The following is a 20,024-nucleotide window of genomic DNA, read 5'->3' on the forward strand; positions in this document are numbered from 1 at the left end:
AAAAGAAAAGCAGCAAGTCTTCTCATTTTTATTAAAGTGTTGATAATTGGCCTTCTGGGTTTCTCAAAGATCATCGCTAATATATTTTGCAGAAAAATAGATGCTTCAATCCGTGACTCGAGCATCATGGTGATACATGAGAGGCCCATAATGGGAGGCAGAAGAAGTGGGAGGCAGACTGCCACTGCCTCCCACTTCATTCAAACCAGCTTGTTATTTCTTCAGACTTTGGAAACTAAACTTCATGAGTAAAAATCAGTTGAGTGCCCCTTTAATTGTTCTGCCTTTTTTTTATTTTTGTGTTGTTATGAACTCATATTACATGAGTGTACAGCATAAAAAATATCTTAGTGAAATAAATGCCATGGAAACAGTAGACTAACAATATCCAACAGTGTAGGCCGTGTGGAGTCAAAATAAAGTCTAAATCTCGTGAAAGATGCAGAAATGAATGAGTTCTGTGTGAATGTTCAAGAAGGATTTCTCTGTGCTGTAGGATAACAGGCTCGATCAATATAAAACTATTGCTTTTTCATTGCATTTACTGTAAATAAGAATAGTGTTGTTAATTCATAATAATAATAATTAAACTTTGCTCCACCTTTACCAGCTAAACCTTAAATGCTGCTTAAAATTCACACATCTGTAATAATAATCCAAAATAATATACACTCAGTTGCCAGTTTATTAGGTAAAGCTAGCTAAAACTAATACAAAGGACTATTTCATTAGACTTAATTAGGTGTATCTAATGAATTTTAAACTAATTGTATACTGTAATGACATTGAAAATTCTAATTCTGCATAATGAGTAATCTTTCTTTTGATACTTGTTGGCCTTGTTGCTTTTAAGAATACAGTACGTCTACTGAAGTTCCTTTAAATGCATTTGAATGCAGGCCTTTTGTTCATCATATTCTATTGTACTTTTTCATTTTGTTATTTATTATTATGTCTTTATACTATTGTTATGCACCAATCACCCTGTCAAATTCCTTGTATGTGCAAAAATACTTGGTCTTAAACCGTTTCCGATTTTACTTGTAACTGAGTATTTTTAAACTGTTCTTTTACTACTTCTTCAAAGTAAAAGATCTGAATACTTATTCCTCCACAGTATTTCTGATCTCTTTGAGGACCCATGAACCTAGCAACGCTGCTCAAGTCAGTTGCAATGTGTTGCAATTATGTTGTGAAAATACCCACAACTTCCCCAGAGCATTCAGCACACCACCGTCCTCTGCCAACAGCAAAAGCATTCACAGTACAAACAAGACACAAATAGCACTTTTTCCATTTGACTGTTTCTTTACTGTCTTCACTACCAACAATAAATATCCTGCAAAACAAAATTGCTAATATTCACAGACATGCTTGAATGAAAACTTTTGAAATTAGCTTCGTGCTACAGCAAGAAAACCGATTTAACATTTTTGCACATTTCTGTACATGGCCTGATGGGAAATTTGGCAAAGCAGATGTCCATAAAAAAATCAGGACTAAACCTCAACTCCTCATTTGAGTCCTGTGATCAGTGATGGCCGTGTGATAAGACTGAGTGATAAAACACATGCAAACAGGTAAAAAAAAAAGGTACAAAAAAAACAACATAAGGCAGATTAGAGTTTAAAAAAATAATCCTTTCAGGAGATTCGAGTTTGAGAAAACTGAAGCATCAACTAAACAAAGGCCCTACAATACTGTGCAAGAGTTAAATATTGAGGGAAAACATTTACATATATTGTATTATTCTTTCTCGTAGTCAAAGCAGCCATCCATTTCCACTTTCCAACAATGAAGTATATCCACTCTTTTGTAAAACAAGACCTGATGAGAATACACATGAATATTGCTTTGGTACACACAAATCTGACATATCTTTTGATACACAAGGAAATCCACAGTTTAAGGCAATGTATTAGACGGTTACATACACATAAACTGTCTACACTTTATGTGTTGAGGGGTGATGTAACCGTACAAACAGAGCACTAATGGCTGTATGCAGATATCTAACAAACTGTGGGTTTGAGAAACTGTTTTGGGAATTATTCCTCAGGGAACAAATATTAAAGGAAGGTTTGCATTTTCCATTTCTGTCTTAAAACACTACTTATATGTGCATAAGCACAGTTTTTGCTTGCTGTAATCATACCTCCTGGTCAGACTGTTAGGAGATCCCTCCCTAGCATGCTTGAGGACAAATACACAGTCCTGGTTCTGTTTAAAAATCTATTTCACAATTCAGCTGAACTTAATAAGAGGCTTCTGCAGCCTCAGTTAGCCAAATAAAGTGGGTATCAGAAACACTGTCCAGGGAAACACAAAGTGGAACTTTTAAACACCATTACTTTTGAAGTTACCAACTTGATTTGCCCAACTGGTTCTACTGGAGCCTCATTTTAGCTTCAGCTAAGAACAAAACAAGGAGTTTTGTCCCCCATCTAATTAGCACATTAGGAAGGGATCCTTTAGGGGCCAGTATGGACAAGAGGAATGATCTCATATGGCAAAACCAGCTTCAATGTACATATGGGCGCTGAATATTCAAAAATGTGACCCTATCCTTTAAGTAACAGCAATAACTTTACAGGAGGGACACCAATAACGGCCAAACATGCATCAGCTCATGTCAAAGGCCTCTTTGCCTGAGCCTGCAGCTGCCTTAGAACCACGATTGAATGCTGGGCTACCTGTAAACTACAGAAGACTAGACACCTATAGTAGTGCTGCTTAGTTAGTAAACTAAATCATGTATACTATTGGCAACTTGCCCTGTAAAAGTCTACACACTTGTTTCAAATGAAACAGAAAAATGTCCTCTCAGTGATGGGAGCGTATGCATCTCCAGCCTGCATCAGTAACAGTAGTAGAGTTGAGAGCGCAGCCCCCTGAAGGTGTCGTCGTCCTGCCCGCTGGCCTGCTCTCCTTCAAAGAGCATGGAGTCTGGGAGCACCATGCCCTCTAGTGGATCCGGCTGGCAGAACTCCACTATGAATTCCTCCTCGCAGTCCAGGAGCACTCTCAACCAAGCACCCAAGTCCAGCTGGCCCGCGATGCCGCCGTACTCCTCTGGCAGAACCGAGCGTGGGACGTTCCGGTGCAGAGAGCGCAGGTCTGAGCCGTGGAGGACGTACTGTATGAGGAGACAGCAAGGATAGAGATTACATTACATTTACATTACATTACAGTCATTTAGCAGACGCTTTTATCCAAAGCGACTTACAGGAAGTGTATTCAACATAGGTATTTAAGAGAACTACTAGTCACCAGAAGTCATAAGTGCATCTCCTTTCTTAAACAAGCATCTTAAAGCATAAGCCAGAGCAAAAGTATAGTGCAGAGGCAAGTTACTACGAAAACAATAATTGCAACAGACTAATCCAAATATAGTAAGTGCTACAAACTACTACGAATAGGATAAGTGCAGTAAACAAATACAAATTCACTAAGTGCAGCGAACTGATACAAATACAGTAAGTGCAACAACTAATACGAGTGCAATAAGTGCTACGAGGAAGGCTCAGGGTAGTACTTCTTGAAGAGGTGAGTTTTCAGCCTGCGCCTAAAGATGGGCAGCGACTCTGCTGTCCTGACGTCAGTGGGGAGTTCATTCCACCACTGAGGGGCCAGGACAGAAAAAAGAGATACAGTCATCTGCCTCATTATATAAAGTGGCTATGACCGATCAATCCATTTTATGAAATGTCATAAAGGTGTCACTCATAGAAATGAACCCACAAAGAATTATCACCCAACTCTGCAGTTCCTCTCACGTTTACAAAGATCCTTTCAGCTCATTGCTTTGTATTTAGAGTCCACAACTTTATGTTTTTTTTAGCCGCAGCAGGCAGCTGTTTTCAGTAGGAAAGCTCTAAATATACTACTACCTAACAAAGATAGCAGCCAGCTGGTGAACAAAGTGGAGCATTTAGCAGCTAAAGGGACAGATAATTCCTATTGATAATTAAAATGAATGCTAATGTTGCTCTGTCTCTGCTGATTGTGTAAATAAAATGTATGGTAAAACTGTTGCCCTATAGTTAACTTAAAGGTGAGAACATGTCAGTGTTGTGCTCACAGCGAGTTTCCACTTCCCCAAATAAATAATAACTGTTATTGCAAGGTCATATTAATACAAAGAAAGCCCAGGAAGAGATTTAGGAAAATACAGGGTTGTCTAGCTGGTGGTTTGGGTTCATCCCTGTGAAAAGAAAATGCTTGGCCTTCATTTTCCAAGATGGAAATAGACCATAATTCTGGAGCAGAGGCTGCGGATAAAAGGGAGGCACAGGATTGAAAATAGTCCTTTGTTTAAAACAAAGGAGTCAGAGACAAATCAAGGACAATAGTTACCCTCTCTGCCATCTTCTCTTTCAGAAAAGGCTTAATAATAGCAAAGATGCCTTTGAAAATCCGGGGCTCGTTTATTATGTTAACAGCCTTGATTCTGATTGGAAACCCATCCTGTGAAATAGAAGAGAAACTGCATTCAGAACATTCACAACTGGTCCTTGTCAAACATTTCACATGTGTTTTGTGTCTTGTGTAAATATTACACTCTCTGCAGTCACAACAAGAGTCAGTCAGTGCTGAACACCTACTGTTGTAAATGACAAGGTTTTTTTCTCACGTGTCTTTACATAGTTATTCATATTTATTGCTGTGTCATTCAATTTGGAGTTAATGCTGCATTCATATATCTATTCCAGGAAAAATGTACTTATTTGTTGATTTCATTTTAAATTCATTCATTTCAAACAACACAGTCGTGTCATGAGATCAGAAGATGTTTGATTGTTTTTACCTGGAGGATGCTCACAACTTTTTTGGCGAGGAACGGGCCTGGATTGGAAGCTTGTGACATGCCCACTCCGCTGTAGTCCGCTAAGATGACAATACCGTTCACCTGCGTCTCCTCCGGCTGGATCAGCTTCTCCAGAGTCAGATAAATGGCCCTCACATTGTCAACAAACGGATAATCATTTGGTTTCCATTTTCCTGTAAGAAGAGATTGAGTTTAGTAATCATATATTATGGGTCAAGTTCATCATGGAGGAATTAATCAAACAGTATGTACTTAGAGTTTTGGAAATAATACACTTAGTTTGAAGTCTCCTGGAAATCATTATACAATTGTTCGTTCATTTTATAGCTGCTGAATTCCTCGATGAGCATGAAGTAGGTACCAACCTGGCCGGAGTAAGAGGATGTATCTCCCGCTGGGGTCCGGCTGTGGAAGGACAGTGAGGAATCCCAGGTCCAGGACGTGTTTCACTGTGGAGGGCTTCAGGTCCTGGAAAACCTCTGGCCAAGCCTTACGGCCTGCGTGGTAGTTGAGCAGCAGCTGCAGAGCTCGGTCATAGTCAAACTTCCGGGCCCGCAGGAAGCGCAAGAGAAAGGCGTCGTCCAGGCGGGTCCTGAGATTGGGCTGTTCCTGCAGAGTGAGGTACCACATTGTTCATTTTGCTATTTTCATGGTATTTGTTTTTAATATCTAAAATAACAGATTATCAATAGCCTTAAATTTAAAATGTTAACAGACAATCTGTATCTTCTTTAGACCACACATTGTGTTTGGTAAAAAGAGACATATCATGCTCATTTCCAGGTTATTTGGACTTTGTGTTTCTACTGGAACTTGTTTAATGTTCAAAATACTGTTTCTCATACTGTCTGTCTAAACACACCTGTATTAATCCTCTGAAATGCTCTGCATTAGCTCATTTCAACGGAATTGTTTTAAACAGCTTGGGCAAATGTTAACTTCCTGTTAGTAAACATTCACATGACATCCGCTGATGTCATTCACATGGACTGCAACTGGAAATTTTGAACACATTGAGAATGTTTACGTTTAAAACTATGAAATCCTCTTTATATTGTATAGTTGGGACATCAACCATACTAAAATCCTGAGTGCTCGTTTAAAGGCAAAGTTTCGAAATACGGGCTGTGTGTATTTCTCCAAATGTAGAGTGATTTGATACTTTTACAGTGATCATGTAGCACATATACCTGCTTTATAATAAAAAAAATGAAAATCTTACTTTTTGGAATATGTGTTTTTGTTTTATGGTGTGCTAGTAATGAAAATAATTTTCACAACAATTTTTTTGTTGTATAGGTGCATACAGTGTGTACAGTTATTATATTGTTCATTGTTGGCTTTTGCAAATAAGTCTGCTTGACTTCTTTTAAATATGTTTCCCAAACTCACATCTGTACAAGATCATTGCCTGCTGGATGTTTTCTAAACTGTCCTTTCCTGCTTTAAATAAAACTGGCACATAAACAGGAAAGAAACTGTTTATGTTTATATGAATACCTTAAGTATCATGTCTCTCAGTGCTTGGACATCCCGCAGACGCCACTCTGGCTTCTCCTGGAGCTCCTCCCGGGCTTTGTGCACCAGCTCAGGGGTCAAGGTGCAGGAATACATGGGTGGAGGAGGTCCAGGGAACCAGCTGTGCCCTTCAGCTGCTGAAGGGTCCACTGGAGGAGACCTGAGATCGATGGTCTCATGCTGATCAGCCATGGACTGACTGGGCGGAGCTGTGTCAACACACAAGAAAGAAAGACTATGAAAACACTAAAAGACACTTGGTTCTGGGATATCACTTTAGCTTCTGGCAGATGTCACACACAGTGGTGGAAGGTAACTAAGTAAATGTACTCAAGTACTGTACTTATATAGATTAATATTATGCTTAGATATGAAAAATATTGAATAATGTTACTGTTCTAAGTCATTGTACCACAAATTAACTTACAAAGGCAACAAAAGCACACACTGTTTACTGTATTTCTACTTCAGATGAAAACATTGTACTATATTTACCTGACAGAGATGTGACAGAGTGTTTGCATTGCAGATTCAGATTTTACTCATGACATATAATAATTTAAATATGATGAATTGTCATTGTTTTAACTATCCAGCATTTATAAATTGAAAGCCCCACCTTGAACAGACCTTATGTCAATTTAAGAACAGTGTGCTAATACTGCATTTCGTTCACTATTAACTTAAAGTAAACATTTGAATGCAGTAAATGGATTTCATATGAAAGAAAGTTAATGAAGGAACTTAAAGCTGTGAATTTGTCACATTAGTTAGTTGTAATATGTTTCCATGCAAGAAAGAAAATTGAAAAAAAATCTAAAGGGAAGAAAGATTTCCAATATGTGGTCAGTTTCTCCTGTCTGGATATTAGACCCAATTGTTTGCATAGATACAGGTGTCTTGAATGAACCCATGGCTCTGCTGCCGAGGGACTCACTGATACTATGATGCACATGCAGCCTGTGCTGTTTGTTTTGCCAGGGAAAAACTCTGTGTTATAAATTACTATGGCAAAAACTTACACAATTTGAATTGCAATGACAGAGTGGCTCTGTCCCTATGTAATCCAGTCATCTGCCCACTGCAGACAATATATGCGAGAGCCTGCAGAGCCCTGAAGCTCCACCCCTGCTGCTGCACAGAGCACTGTTTATACAAAGTTTATTACTATTGAACGTGTCCAAATTGCACCAAATTCGAAAATGCACTCCATGGGGTCCCAAGCAAAACACCCACCAAGTGTAAAGGAGCCAGGATGAGCGGATCTAGAGCTATATGCAAACATACAGGAGAGATTTATTGCCTAGATGGGATGGGAATACTTTTTTCACCACTGGACTCACATAGTTAACATCCATCAATATATTTAACGTGAACTTTTGTTAAACATTGGGTCAGATCCTAAGCCAACACTGACTGGCTAATATAATTGGATCCTAAGCAGAACCGAAGCGACACAACTAAAGTCAGAATAATGACTGAATAGCAACCCAGATATGCGTTTAACTGTAACCGCCTTGGACACACATAAATGCCCGTTTATGAACATCCATTGGCAAGAGATATAATTATCATTCAGAAGCCGCGGCGACCAGAAAAAGTATAAAAAATCACAACCTACCTGTCAGGAAAATCCTTTTTCCGGGTAAAGAGATGGCGGCCTCTCATTGGTCCATATGACAGCATGTGACGCTCCGCTGACGCACCAGAGAGGTAGAGTTTTGCGTCAGTTGTTTTGATGGCAATGCTGCGTTCAAGTACCCATCGTAACCTAGCCACTCGAACGAAATGGACCTTGCAAAAAATACTTTTTGTAGGTGTTTTTTTGTTTTTTTGTCTCTCGTCTTTTTTTTTACACTTCAAGCACCTGTTATTCAAAAATAATATTTCAATAAAACGAATAACTGACGTGGTAATATTTTACTGGGTAACACAAAAACTACATTCTACGACCCTTTTGTAGAGACTTTCGCACGACTTTGGTGAATTTGAACCTCACATGTTGCAAACTAATATAGACATGTCATACTTATTTGCGCAGTATTGAGTGCTAGTTTCAAGTTAGTTCAAGGCATAAGTTATATTTAAACGACAGCACACAATGGCATTAAAGTAAAAATAAAGCCTGTATTTATTTTATTTTTTTTTTTTACAGTTTGTGCATACTGCGTAGAGTTGTACTTCCTTTATTACATATATAGCTTCATCATAATAAGAACAATCTTCTAATTGTTTTTTGCTTATCTAATTTAAATATGTACCATAGGGTTGATGATGCCTGAATTAATTTTTTCTTTGTGGGAATATTTGTTCGCATGTATCAATTATATTTAAATACGGTAGGTGGCAGAGTTTCCCTTCATATTGCTCAACCTGCGCCCCTGTCACTAGGCTAAGTATGCCGTCTGAAGATCTGTCAGGTATGTTTCTATTTCAAAATTCATTATTAAAACGACACTTACTAAGGTAGTAATAGATATGTGTTTTTTTTTGTTTGTTGGTGTTTTGGTTAGAAAAAAAGTACTTTACTTGGATATCTGTGAGGATAACGTAATGTTTAGAGCTTCCACTTGTTTTCTAAACCAAACTTCATGACAATCTATTGAGTCTAAATATATATATAACATTATTATGATCTACGAACTGGAATGTAGAAATAAATCCTTGAAGTGTCAAACCTCTCTCTCCCTCTATCCCTCTCCTGAATCAGTGCTATCTATAATGATTTTATGGCACTTTATCAGTCTGAAGCAACATGTTGCATTAGGCTATCAGTGAACAAGCAGCACTGCCACGTTGGAGCCTTTTTTTTCCCCCTCCAGACTCCTTCCTACATGAGGTATTTCTTTTTTTAAATAGTCAGAGAATGTGCAAACCCCTTCATTCTTCAGAAAATCATAGATAATATAAAATATGGTCTGCAGAAAATGCAATGTAAAAATAGATCTTGAGATTTATTAATTCATCTTCACATTGTAAGGCGAAACATTGCCTGTTTTTGTAAGGCAGTACAGGTTACAAGGCACAGTTTATTCCATCAGTTAAACCGTGATAAAGTACTAAAGAAAAAATATAATATATATATATATTAAAAAAAGAAATACAACATATTATTGGGAAACTTCCTCAGTGTGTCTGCTTGTGACTTTTATAAAGTGGCACCACAGAGTTTACTATTTGTACAAAGATTCCTTGGTGTAAATTTCCACATGTTCAATTTATCTTCTGTAATATGTATTTACCAATTTATAAAACAACATATATTTTTGTCTTGTCAGAGAATGTTTAAAAGATGAACTCTGAATTGATTTCTTTTAGCTTTGATAAAGAGTTCCTGACTGAAAGTTGACACAATTTTATCACTAATAAACATAAGTAAAATACTGTGAAACCCTAAATACATGACAATGTAAGGCCTGTTGTAACATTCAGAAAATACTGACATGACCCCACCACCATGTCTAACATGAGCTTTACTGCACACACTGAGGACATGTGAAAGAAGTGATGTTACCCAATAAAAAACTACATATATACAACAATTTACGTTTGTCTACGCATGGACTTTACAGAACAACAGTATGGATGGATAGTTTGGATGCTAACAGTTTTGTCTGGCTTTCGCTGAGCTGTGGAGTTGAAATGCTGCTGCATGTGTGAACAAATATATCCCTGAAGAAAAACAGCAATCTACAAGAGACTAATTGCAATTATATTCTTTATATTTAGCAATTTTATTGTTTCAGTCAAGTTAACAGCCTTATTGCTGATTATGTATGAACTTACACATATAGACCCTGGTTTAACACGTAAAAAAAACCAACTGAAGGAATAAGGGTTCAGAGGACTGTTAGATGGCCTCTTGCTTTGTAATAGTAGGCTGAGGGATGGAGGTTGGCTGCTTGGGCACAGTGGCTATGACCCCCTGAGCCAGTTTATAATGTTCTGAGCTGGAGGCAGTAGGCGGAGATGGGATTGGGGTTTCAGGAGTGGCTGAAAAGTAGCACAAAGCAAAAAGGGGTCCATTAGAGGGAAATATTGCAGCATAAGTAGGAGTATATTTACCATTCTGTGGTATAACATGTCTTGGGGCAACACAATTTTCAGATGAGGAGTAAGCACTTTTGTGAAATTTCTCAGAGCATTAAACATGTTAAGAAAGAATAACAGAAGTTCCCTTTGACAAAATAAGCCAGATTAGTTTCCATAAAGAATTTAGAGGATTATTCTGCCAAGCCTGTTTGTCCTTCCAGCTACCTGACTAGGCTGCACATGGAGCTGGGTGAGGGAGATTTGGCCATCACTGTTAATTAAAGTATGATTGATTTCAGTTCACTTAGATTAATTCTTCTGATCACACTGATCAAACTTGGACGGACAAAAACGTCTCAGTTTTGAATGAACCTCAACATTTAAGCTAAATACAGAGAATCGGTCTTGATGCCACAACAGTTGTACTCGACATTTGTCTTTTGCACTTACAGATTTGACCGTTATGGATCGGTGTTGGGATGTTGCTGGTCACTATAACGTTGCTGCTGAGGTGCTCCTGAACCAGGTGAGGATGCAGAGAGTGAGGTGCGTGTGGAGCCTCATTGGCAGTACCTGAGAGACAAAACACACAAAAATACAGTCAGTCTGAGTTTACTTCTGTATATCTGACTCCCCAAGAATGCCACAGTTCTCTTTATTGTCTATATTGTTAATACACATGGATCCTGTATATTGACCCAAAGCTTTTAAGATCAGAATTCATGGTTACTATCAAATGATCTTAAAGAGCTCACCTCCGAGAAGCATTTCCTGTAGCAGGTTGTCGATCTTGGCCATGCCAAAGAGTTTGACAAACTGGATCTGCTCGATCATTTGCCAGGTGATGCTCTGTAGCGTCGGCAGCAGCAGTAGCAGCTCCCCGAAGCGGCCCCGGGAGTCGTACTGCCTGTCGTTGATGTAGTCTTCCAGGCTGACCTGGACCTGGTATCGCATCCGCTTGATCTTTCCGGGGTCACTCAGACCTTTAGCATCTGTGAGCAAATAAAAGCAGGTGTTATTTACAAAGACAAGTGTGTTTAATTAATCAAACCTTTTTATTGGTATACAGTGTCTAGAATACCTTCTTCAAAAGTAGTTAATACAATCCAAAATATTGTTTGGTAGCAGTACCTGGGTCAAAGAAAACTATGGCTTTCAAGCAGGCATATTCATTGTCGTCTATCTGAAGCTCCTGGAAGGGAAGCACCAGTTCATCCAGGATTCTCACCGCCACCCTGCCCACCTCCAACTCCGGGCAGTTTCTAGGAATGATGTGATCGTTTCCTGCAAGAGTGTCAGATTTTAGGTTTAGTGCAGGACGAGACAATGCTTTTTGTAACAGGATTGGGCAATACGACTGTGGTAAAACAACACTTCATATGTCAGTTTTACCTAATAAGAGGATGTCTTTGTAAAGCATGGACCTCTTTGCAACGCCAAGCAAGAGGTGCTCTCCAGCATGAGCTCGCAGCAACGCCACCTGAAATACAGTGAATTCATCGACTTATTAGCTGTGCGATAATAACTCTTCATTCTTTTGAATGTTTTTGGTATTGAAAAGTCTCTTTTGAAGCTCTCCGTGTAAAGTGAAGAGTGGAAAACCCTGGAGGAAGACACTGGCTCCCTCACTGATATAACATCAGCAAATCAGTTACTAAGTCCTGGTGATCACACTGTTAATGATTCAGCACTTTTTTTAAGGTGGGATATGACTTTAAAAACAGCTCATCATAATCTAACTCAAGAATAAAATACATTAACCACTCTGGTTGAAGAGTTTGAGGTTTAAAGTAGAAAATGTTTGTTTTTTAAAGTATTTTCTTTCTTTCTTTTACTCCATTTTTATTTATTTAGGAGGAATATATCCCCAGTTTATACCTGTGTTCCTGCAGCCCACACTATGGTCTTGAGCAGACTGGTAGATGAGTGACCAGAGTGTCTATACAACTATGTACACTGTGTTTGTGTATGAGTCTTACCTGGTCATCCAGGGGTAGGTCACAGAAGGCTGGGATGTACTTGGCCCACTCCACCAAGACCAACAGCTGCTGTTTCATGGACTCACACACATCTGTGATGGCGGCGATCTTTTTAGTCCTTATGTCGCCGTTCAGTATAGGAGCAGGAGAGGTGATCTAGATAGGGCGATTGCATATGTGGATTCATTTCATGCCTTGTTACAAGTGATTAATCACAGTTAGATGTGATTCCCAAACAGGATTTAGTTTGTCTCACCTGTCTTGACAGCACGTCTGCCTGGATGAGTGCATTGATGGATGGTAAACTGCTGTCTTCATAGCTGGATCTCCTGGTGCTGATTCTGTCTCTTTCATTCTGCACAGCTAAAAAAAACACACAGATTTATAGTGTCATCACTGCTGCAGAAATAGTCAGAGAAAAAATTGCCATTTTCTTGCAACACACAGGGAAACAAAGAAGGCAGAGTCATTTTAAAGAAAAAATTGTCTTCCAAGGTTGTCATGTTTATCAGTATATGGCTATTATTGCCCGGAAATGTTTGCTCAGCATAAGCTGGTTAAAGACTTCAGCGCTGCACTGAGTGAACATTAACTACTACTCTCGTGGGTATTGCAACACGGCAATTCAGTGGGGAAGGCTCACATTCTGACAGTGCTTTGCTGATTAAAAGGAAAAATCTCATTTTTGTTTTTACAAAAACATATAGATTGAGTTTATAGATGTCAGTGTGCTTTGAAAACACAAAAAGGCTCTTACCTTCTTTCTTCATGCCGGCTCTGAAGCATTTCTTCAGTCTGCAGTATCTGCATTGATTTCGCTTGTCTTTGTCCACAATGCATTGTCTGTTGAACCTGCAAAATGAGTGGATCAAATTAGTCAAAGAATCGTTTTAGACCTGATTTTAAACAAAAATGCTATTTCCAGCCAGTTTATTCATAGTAAACTGAATATCTTTGGATTTTAGACTTTTGTTCAAACTAAATACAACTTTTAAGGTCAACTTGACCTGTAGGCAGGTATTTCTCACTATTTTATAGAAAAAATATGAAACGATTCATCAAGAAAATGGCTTTATATTAGTTACAGCCCAAGAAGCCATTGGGCTTTTTTTCTTGCAATATTCATAGCCAATTCACTGAAACTTTCTTTGTGTCCCTTTCACCCACACAAACATAGTTGGAAACTGTCTCCCCTGGCAAGGCTGCATGAGCAATGCTTTGCTTCAGTAGGAAATACAAGTCGCGGCTCTGTCCTCACCTGCACGAGTACATGTGGTTTTTGCGGACGCTGCGTCTGAAGAAGCCCTTGCAGCCGTCACAGCTGGAGGCCCCGTAGTGTTTGCCAGTGGCTCTGTCTCCACATATGGCACACAGGCTGCCAGCCCCGAGGTGGCCGGTAGCATTCATGTTGGCGCTCTCAGCCGGTGAGGAGTCTGACAAACACACAGAGCGAGAGAAAGAGAGAATAAACCATCAGTTTTAGACATGAAACCAGAGGAAGAGTGTTTTTTATAAAAGCGACATCAAGAAATATGTTCAGTGAATGTTACTACTTGACAGATTGTCAAGTGAGTTTGATTTAAGAAGGTGTGAACAGCTCAGAGTGAATAAAGTGATCAGCTCCATTGATGGCTGATCAAAACCAGCCTTTATGTTACCTGCCTGAGTAGCTCAAACAGAGTCAACAGAGCATAATTGATGTCTGCTTGATTGCCTCTGAAAAAAGGCAATCACTGGAGACAGTTTTCTTTTTAGTCACAGTCTCACAAGTCACCAGACGAGGTCAATCAATCATAGAGCATGTCGTGTCATGTTATATGTTTATATAATAGAGTAGAAAGCGGTGAAGAAGTTAAGTTGTAAGTATTGTTCCCTGTGAAACTTCCTTTTTTTGAGTCTCATTGGGAATTTTAGAATCAGGATCACAGCCAGACATCATGGGAGACTGCATATATAAATAGGTTGGTGTCATTGTGAACCCGTGTTTCTTCACTTTAGACTCTGTGGGAACTGACCGTTTGTAACAGGAGATGCATGATCATGATACTCAAACTACTGCTTCATCAGAGGATGAATATCAATCCGTCTGTAATAAATCTGATACCACGTCTCTCCCCAAGCTGAAACAAGCTCAATTGCCACGACCATATGACCTGAACGCATTGAGAATAGAGCAAAGTCTTGTAAATCAAAGTCTCTCAATGTTTTATTACTGGCCCAGAGGTGATAAAAGAAGACCACTGCACAGGATCATCCCTCTGCGGGTAGATGGACAAATGACCCCCTTTTTTATCACTTCACACAAGAACACCCTCTTTCCTCTCCTGTCCAAAGTTTTAAATCAGTAAAAGTTTCAAAGTGCAACGCCAGAGTTGCATATATGGGACTCACCTGTGCCCAAGGGGAGCATTTGCATGTTTTCGAACTCCAGTGTGGTATACGCTGGGTCCAGAGCCTCGCTGTAGTCTGCCATGTCCATGTCTGCTAGTGCTTTGGACAAACAAATTCTCAACTACCTGACAGTGGGGCAGAAAGACTTGTCCAAGAAGCGAATGTGTCCCCCCCCCTCCTCATCCCCCTCCACCCCTCCTTCTCCTTCCCTTCTCACACCCCCACACACCTCCACCAACACCCCACCCCCCCTTGCTGGCTCCGCCCAGTAAAAAGGTAGCTCCCTGGCCCAGTTGAGTGTGATGGGGACCTACTGGTGTCACAGAGGAGACCAGTGACTGACAGCAGAGCTCGCCTCCTTCTCCTTCCCTCGTGCCGCTAACCAGAAAAGAGGTGGAGTGTCTCTCTGGTTGATGGTTAACTAGCCCCTTCAATGTTGAATCACAGGGTTGTTTTTTTAGTTTTTTTCCTTTTGGAAGAGATAGCACAAGTTTCATATCAGACATCTCTTCTTGGATCTCTTGTCATTAATGGGTAAACAATTCCTCGACGTTAGCTAAATCAGTTCATTCCTTTGCCAAATCACTCCTCTGTCACTTCAAACCAGCTCACTTTTTACAGCCAGCACTTTCTGTGGCATGCTGTTATCACATGCACACAAATTTACAGCGTCCACATTAAGTTATAAAGCAACCGAGACGAAATGAAGGTGCAGCTAAGTTTTGATTGTCTGCATGGAGACCCAAAGTGATAAGTGATTTTACTGACGCCCTTTACTGTGCAACATTCAAGGTGGTTTTACTTGAGTATCTCCACTTTATGCTACTTTATACTTACACTATATTTCAGAGGGAGAGTTCACTACATTTATCTGAGAGTCATGGGTGGATCATAAGACAATGGACCCCAATTTCTGATTCTGGACATTTTGCAGGTGAAGCAGAGCTCTGAGGTGCTATAAAATGCAACTAAACTTCAGTATTAAGTTAACATCTGAGATGAATTGCTGGTCAAAAAACTGATTTAAGTTAATAATTATATTGTACTTTGATGAAATGTTACTGTAGCTCGAATTAAAAAAAAATTAACAAATGGTGGATTGGATACTTAAAATAAAAATACTCTTATCAGGAGCAAAACACACATTACATCCCAACTTTTAACTCTGTGACTAACATTCACTTCAAACAAACCCTCAGTAATTCATTAATATTGACAGCTAAGTTGACTGCAAGATTTTTCTTACAAAACATACGATCAATTTACAACCTATGATACATTATTATAGATGAAACTACCCAACAATCTATAAAGTAGTTTGTTACATTAGAATGATTCTTACATGTACATGCCTTAATATGTAAATGCCTGTCTTCTGTTAAATTAGATTGCAGGACTTTTACTTGCAACAAAGTAGCAGTAATATTGCTTTGAGGTAAAACTTCTTCCATTTCAGGGAACCCACTAGTCAGATCCTATCCGTCCGTCACATTCAGACCCACTTCCATGTATAATACTTCGCTGGTAAATCTGAGTTAATTCCAGCATAATTAACAGAGGAAATAACTCTTGCTAAAGCAAAGTGATGCCTTTATGTAAAAGACTTCATTGTTTGTGAAAAGGGCTGACCCAAAAGCTCAACTCTTGTTGGGAACGCAGCTGCATTTTTAAGGTGTATTTTAGAAAATAAATTTGATGCAAATTTGACCCACCGAAAATACATAAAGATATAACATTTGAATGTTTGTGGCCATGATTTAGATTTTTGAAATGCGGAAAACAAATATTCGCTCATGTAATGTCAATTAAAAAGAAAACAAACCTCACCAATAAGACTTTATTTTAACAGTCCTTATTTAGTGTTTATACGCAATATAACCACTGATATGGTTTATGGATAAGAATAGCCTGTCTATTAATAATAACTGGTTTGCAAACAAGTTCATAAATGACTGACAATATAAGTTGATAATTAGTTGTAAATATATTTTATATGAGTATGTTCTATAAAGTATTTAATACATTAATAAAAACGTAAGATGTTCTACAACTTCATTATAATGGGTTATAAAAAACACATTAAGTAGCTATACTGTTTATTGACGCTATCATCGGACAATTTAAATCACTAAATGTGTTAAATATTTTAATGGAGTCATGTTTTAAGAAGCATTTCAAGTTGACAGACTATTTGCAGGTGTTTGAGCGTACTATACAAGCCACACAGTTGAACCCTAGCAACTGAACCGTAGCACATATACAAACATATATAAAGCCATTTGTGAATGATTTAGATTATATATATAATCATAAATCATTACATGTTATCACAGCTATACTGTGATATCAATCATTCACTAACAGTTAATATGCCAGTTGCTGATGCTTTACATGAGGAGTTATAACTTTCGACAAATACATTAAAAACACTTGTGTGTACTTATATCTTTTTATAAATACATTATAATGAGTTATTAACTACTTCTCAATTGTTTAAAAATGCTAATAATGCCAAAGCGACGTGTTACTTTTTCATCAACTATTTGCAGTTTTCTTGGGTGGTTTTCTTAGACGTGAGTTTCGTAACATACTCCTGAATCCTGAATCCAATTGTTTTCAAAAAAATAAATTATCTGCTTGCACAAAGTGTCCACATGACACACAGCAAACAGTAGTCCTGTATTTGAAGAGAAAGTGCCAGTACATAGCAGTAGGTCAACGATCCCGAGTTCAAGCTGGACCTCAGAAGCAGTAAACCCCAAAGTAGGTGAACCTGTTAACCATACACTCGAATTATACTGGGGGCTCATAAAATTATTTTTCTTCCAGCATACAAACATCATAACATTCCCGGGGGCTCCTGTGTATGATGAGATGATCTGTTTGATGATTATATTAACAAAAAAACATCTAAATCCCATCAGACATTAAAATAAAAGTGATCAACCTGTGATTAAACACACAAACTATTAATTTCACTCTGTCATAGATTTAGATTAATTGATCTTGGAATCTTTCTAAACCTGATTAACTCAATCAGGCTCAATGAGTCATGAGTAGAAATTGATTAGCATCTTCTCTACACAATCACGGATGATTATTCTGCATCAAACTCTGCAGCTCGGTCGGCGTGTGTTGTTTGACTTGTGTGTACAGAGGTCGTGCATTTCAACATTTCTTCTCGTTCGATCCGTACTGCTCGTCTGCAATGCCCATATTTGCTCAAGAAGTGTGCTGATTATTTCAAAGCATTAAGCAGAGCAGGGGGGGTTGGGGTGGAGGTGATGGTGGTGGTGGAGGGGAGGGGTGAATCAGTGTGGAGCTATGAATGAGTCACTCAGGGCAAATCTTATCTTCCACGTCATTAAAGTGCTTTTATTGCTGCTCCCATCTTAAATTTCTGTGAACTCCTCAAGGAACAGTCGTATGTACGGGACTATAAAGTATAATCTGAGGGGTTATAGCTTTCTTAATCACAAACTGGCAAACTGTTCTGATGTGTTAGATAGAGGGCAGATTAGCTCGAGAGTCTCCCATAGCTTATCTGCATTTTGAGATGGGGGGATTTATCTTAGTGTACTGTATCTACATTCCCACAGTTCATGGGCTGGATTGACATGTGAAGGAGGCTATAAAATACAATGATCTGAACAGAATAAGGTTAAAGATGCTGTTCATTCTCGTCACAAATTCTAAGGTCACCATATTTATGAAACAAAACCACAAACTAGGAAGTTCTGCTGAAGACAAAACTTTCAGCTTCTGCTGTTATCTGGAAATAAAATTAGTTCATAAATCTAGAGCCTGTCTAAATATTTAATATTTTTGATTTTCCCCTTTCCTGCAGAGATTGATATGAGAAGTCCTTCGAGGTTAAAATATCTCAACAACTATTGGATGGATTGTCACGAAAGTTTGGACATTTTTGGTTCCCACACAATAATTCCTGGTGACTTTTTGAATCCCCTGACTTTTCCTCCAGCGCCACCATGAAATTGACGATCTAGACTGGAAACAAGGGGAAACAGCTAGGCTGGTCCAACAGGTAATTAAAAAAGAATCCCCCTACCAGCACCTCTAAAGCTCATTTATTTTGTTTGTTTCATCCAAACAAAAAACCAAAGTGAAAAACATCATGCTGTGGTTTTACCGCCTGCTTCCAGTCTTTGTGCTAAGCTAAGCTAACCGGCTCTGGGCTGTAGCTACATATTTACCACATAGGCATGATACCGGTTTCAATCTGCTCATCTAACTCGGTTTTGAGTGAAATGCATTACTATTGGATGGATTACCACAACTTTTTTTTTTGGAAGACATTCATGTTCCAATCAGGATTGAATGTAGGCTACCAGCTTTTCATCTAGTGCCATCATCAATTCTTCAATTTTTTTGTTTTTTTTTGTTTTAGTAGTTTGGTTTGTGACAAAATATCTGCAAAAGTACTGACATTCCCATCAAGCCCTCTGGAACTTTATTTGAATCTCATTTGCAAATCTTAGCATGCTAACTCGTTTAACTAACAATGTCAACATGGTAAAACATTAAACCTGCTGATTGTAAGTCGCTTTGGATAAAAGCGTCTGCTAAATGACTGTAATGTAATGTAATGTAGATATCGTCACGTTAGCATTGCCATTGTGAGCATGTTAGCATGCTGACCTTAGCATTTAGCTCAAAGCGCCACTCTGCCTAAGTATAGCCTGCTAGCACATAGACTTGTTAAGCATACCATGATCGTTCTGCAAGAACAGATTTTACAAAATAAAATTAGGCCATGGAAATATTACATATGTTTTATTATCCTGTGTAATGCTTCAGTTTTATGCATAAAACATATTTTTTGTTTAATTCCATTTCCAATGTTTTTTTTCCATCTATTATATTTTGCTTTTCTTCTTGTGTGCGGTGAATATTTATAAAATTAGGCTATTTTATAAATGGTGTAAAAAGTGAATTTTCATGGCAGAATAGAATCATATCATATTTTCTTATTGTGATGTTTGTGAGCACAAAATAAATAGGTGACAAGCAGTAATTCAAGCTGAAGCTGAACTTTTTTACAACACTTTGTTAACGGCCGCACCTGACAACAACCGCCTGACGTTTAGTTGTTAGATACCTCCTAAATACTGGCCCATCACAGCACTGTCTTATAATCAGTCACCCAAACTCCTGCCCCGGGGCTAAAAGTCAAAGGATCGCTGAGACCTGATGTAACACTTGTGATTCTCCCCTTTGAAACTCCAGTTTGTGAACAAAGTCCTGTCTATCTTCTG

General features: G+C 38.6%; 2 protein-coding genes across 2 annotated transcripts; both read right to left on the bottom strand.

Annotated features, from left to right (window-relative positions):
• Positions 1–1,296: 1,296 nt before the first annotated feature.
• ttpal (tocopherol (alpha) transfer protein-like) lies at positions 1,297–8,048 on the bottom strand. The gene is made up of 6 exons (XM_054609611.1): positions 7,968–8,048; positions 6,329–6,555; positions 5,194–5,437; positions 4,808–5,001; positions 4,357–4,467; positions 1,297–3,136 (listed from the first exon to the last, which is right to left on the bottom strand). Exons 2-6 carry the CDS (start codon positions 6,536–6,538, stop codon positions 2,858–2,860), a joined length of 1,038 nt encoding a protein of 345 aa, XP_054465586.1. The 5' UTR covers positions 6,539–6,555; positions 7,968–8,048; the 3' UTR covers positions 1,297–2,857.
• Positions 8,049–9,281: 1,233 nt separating this feature from the next.
• Positions 9,282–14,916, bottom strand: hnf4a (hepatocyte nuclear factor 4, alpha). The gene is made up of 10 exons (XM_054609425.1): positions 14,749–14,916; positions 13,616–13,790; positions 13,115–13,209; positions 12,614–12,720; positions 12,358–12,513; positions 11,771–11,858; positions 11,510–11,662; positions 11,134–11,370; positions 10,829–10,951; positions 9,282–10,339 (listed from the first exon to the last, which is right to left on the bottom strand). The coding sequence occupies exons 1-10, from the start codon at positions 14,834–14,836 to the stop codon at positions 10,197–10,199; spliced, it is 1,365 nt and encodes a 454-aa protein (XP_054465400.1). The 5' UTR covers positions 14,837–14,916; the 3' UTR covers positions 9,282–10,196.
• Between the last annotated feature and the right edge of the window lie 5,108 nt (positions 14,917–20,024).

Source organism: Anoplopoma fimbria, chromosome 12 (assembly GCF_027596085.1).
Source record: "Anoplopoma fimbria isolate UVic2021 breed Golden Eagle Sablefish chromosome 12, Afim_UVic_2022, whole genome shotgun sequence".
In the NCBI taxonomy this organism is placed as follows: Eukaryota; Metazoa; Chordata; class Actinopteri; order Perciformes; family Anoplopomatidae; genus Anoplopoma; species Anoplopoma fimbria.

What these genes read in the sequence shown, in the direction of transcription:
- ttpal (XM_054609611.1), bottom strand. Translation starts at nt 6,538, where the DNA reads ATGGCTGATCAGCATGAGACCATCGATCTCAGGTCTCCTCCAGTGGAC. An exon ending in AAGTTGTGAGCATCCTCCAG is followed by an intron (nt 4,468 to 4,807) that starts GTAAAAACAATC and finishes TCTATTTCACAG; the next exon opens with GATGGGTTTCCAATCAGAAT. An exon ending in AAGAGAAGATGGCAGAGAGG is followed by an intron (nt 3,137 to 4,356) that starts GTAACTATTGTC and finishes CTCCTCATACAG; the next exon opens with TACGTCCTCCACGGCTCAGA.
- hnf4a (XM_054609425.1), bottom strand. Translation starts at nt 14,836, where the DNA reads ATGGACATGGCAGACTACAGCGAGGCTCTGGACCCAGCGTATACCACA. An exon ending in AACCACATGTACTCGTGCAG is followed by an intron (nt 13,210 to 13,615) that starts GTGAGGACAGAG and finishes CTCATTTTGCAG; the next exon opens with GTTCAACAGACAATGCATTG. An exon ending in ACAGGAAATGCTTCTCGGAG is followed by an intron (nt 10,952 to 11,133) that starts GTGAGCTCTTTA and finishes TTTGTCTCTCAG; the next exon opens with GTACTGCCAATGAGGCTCCA.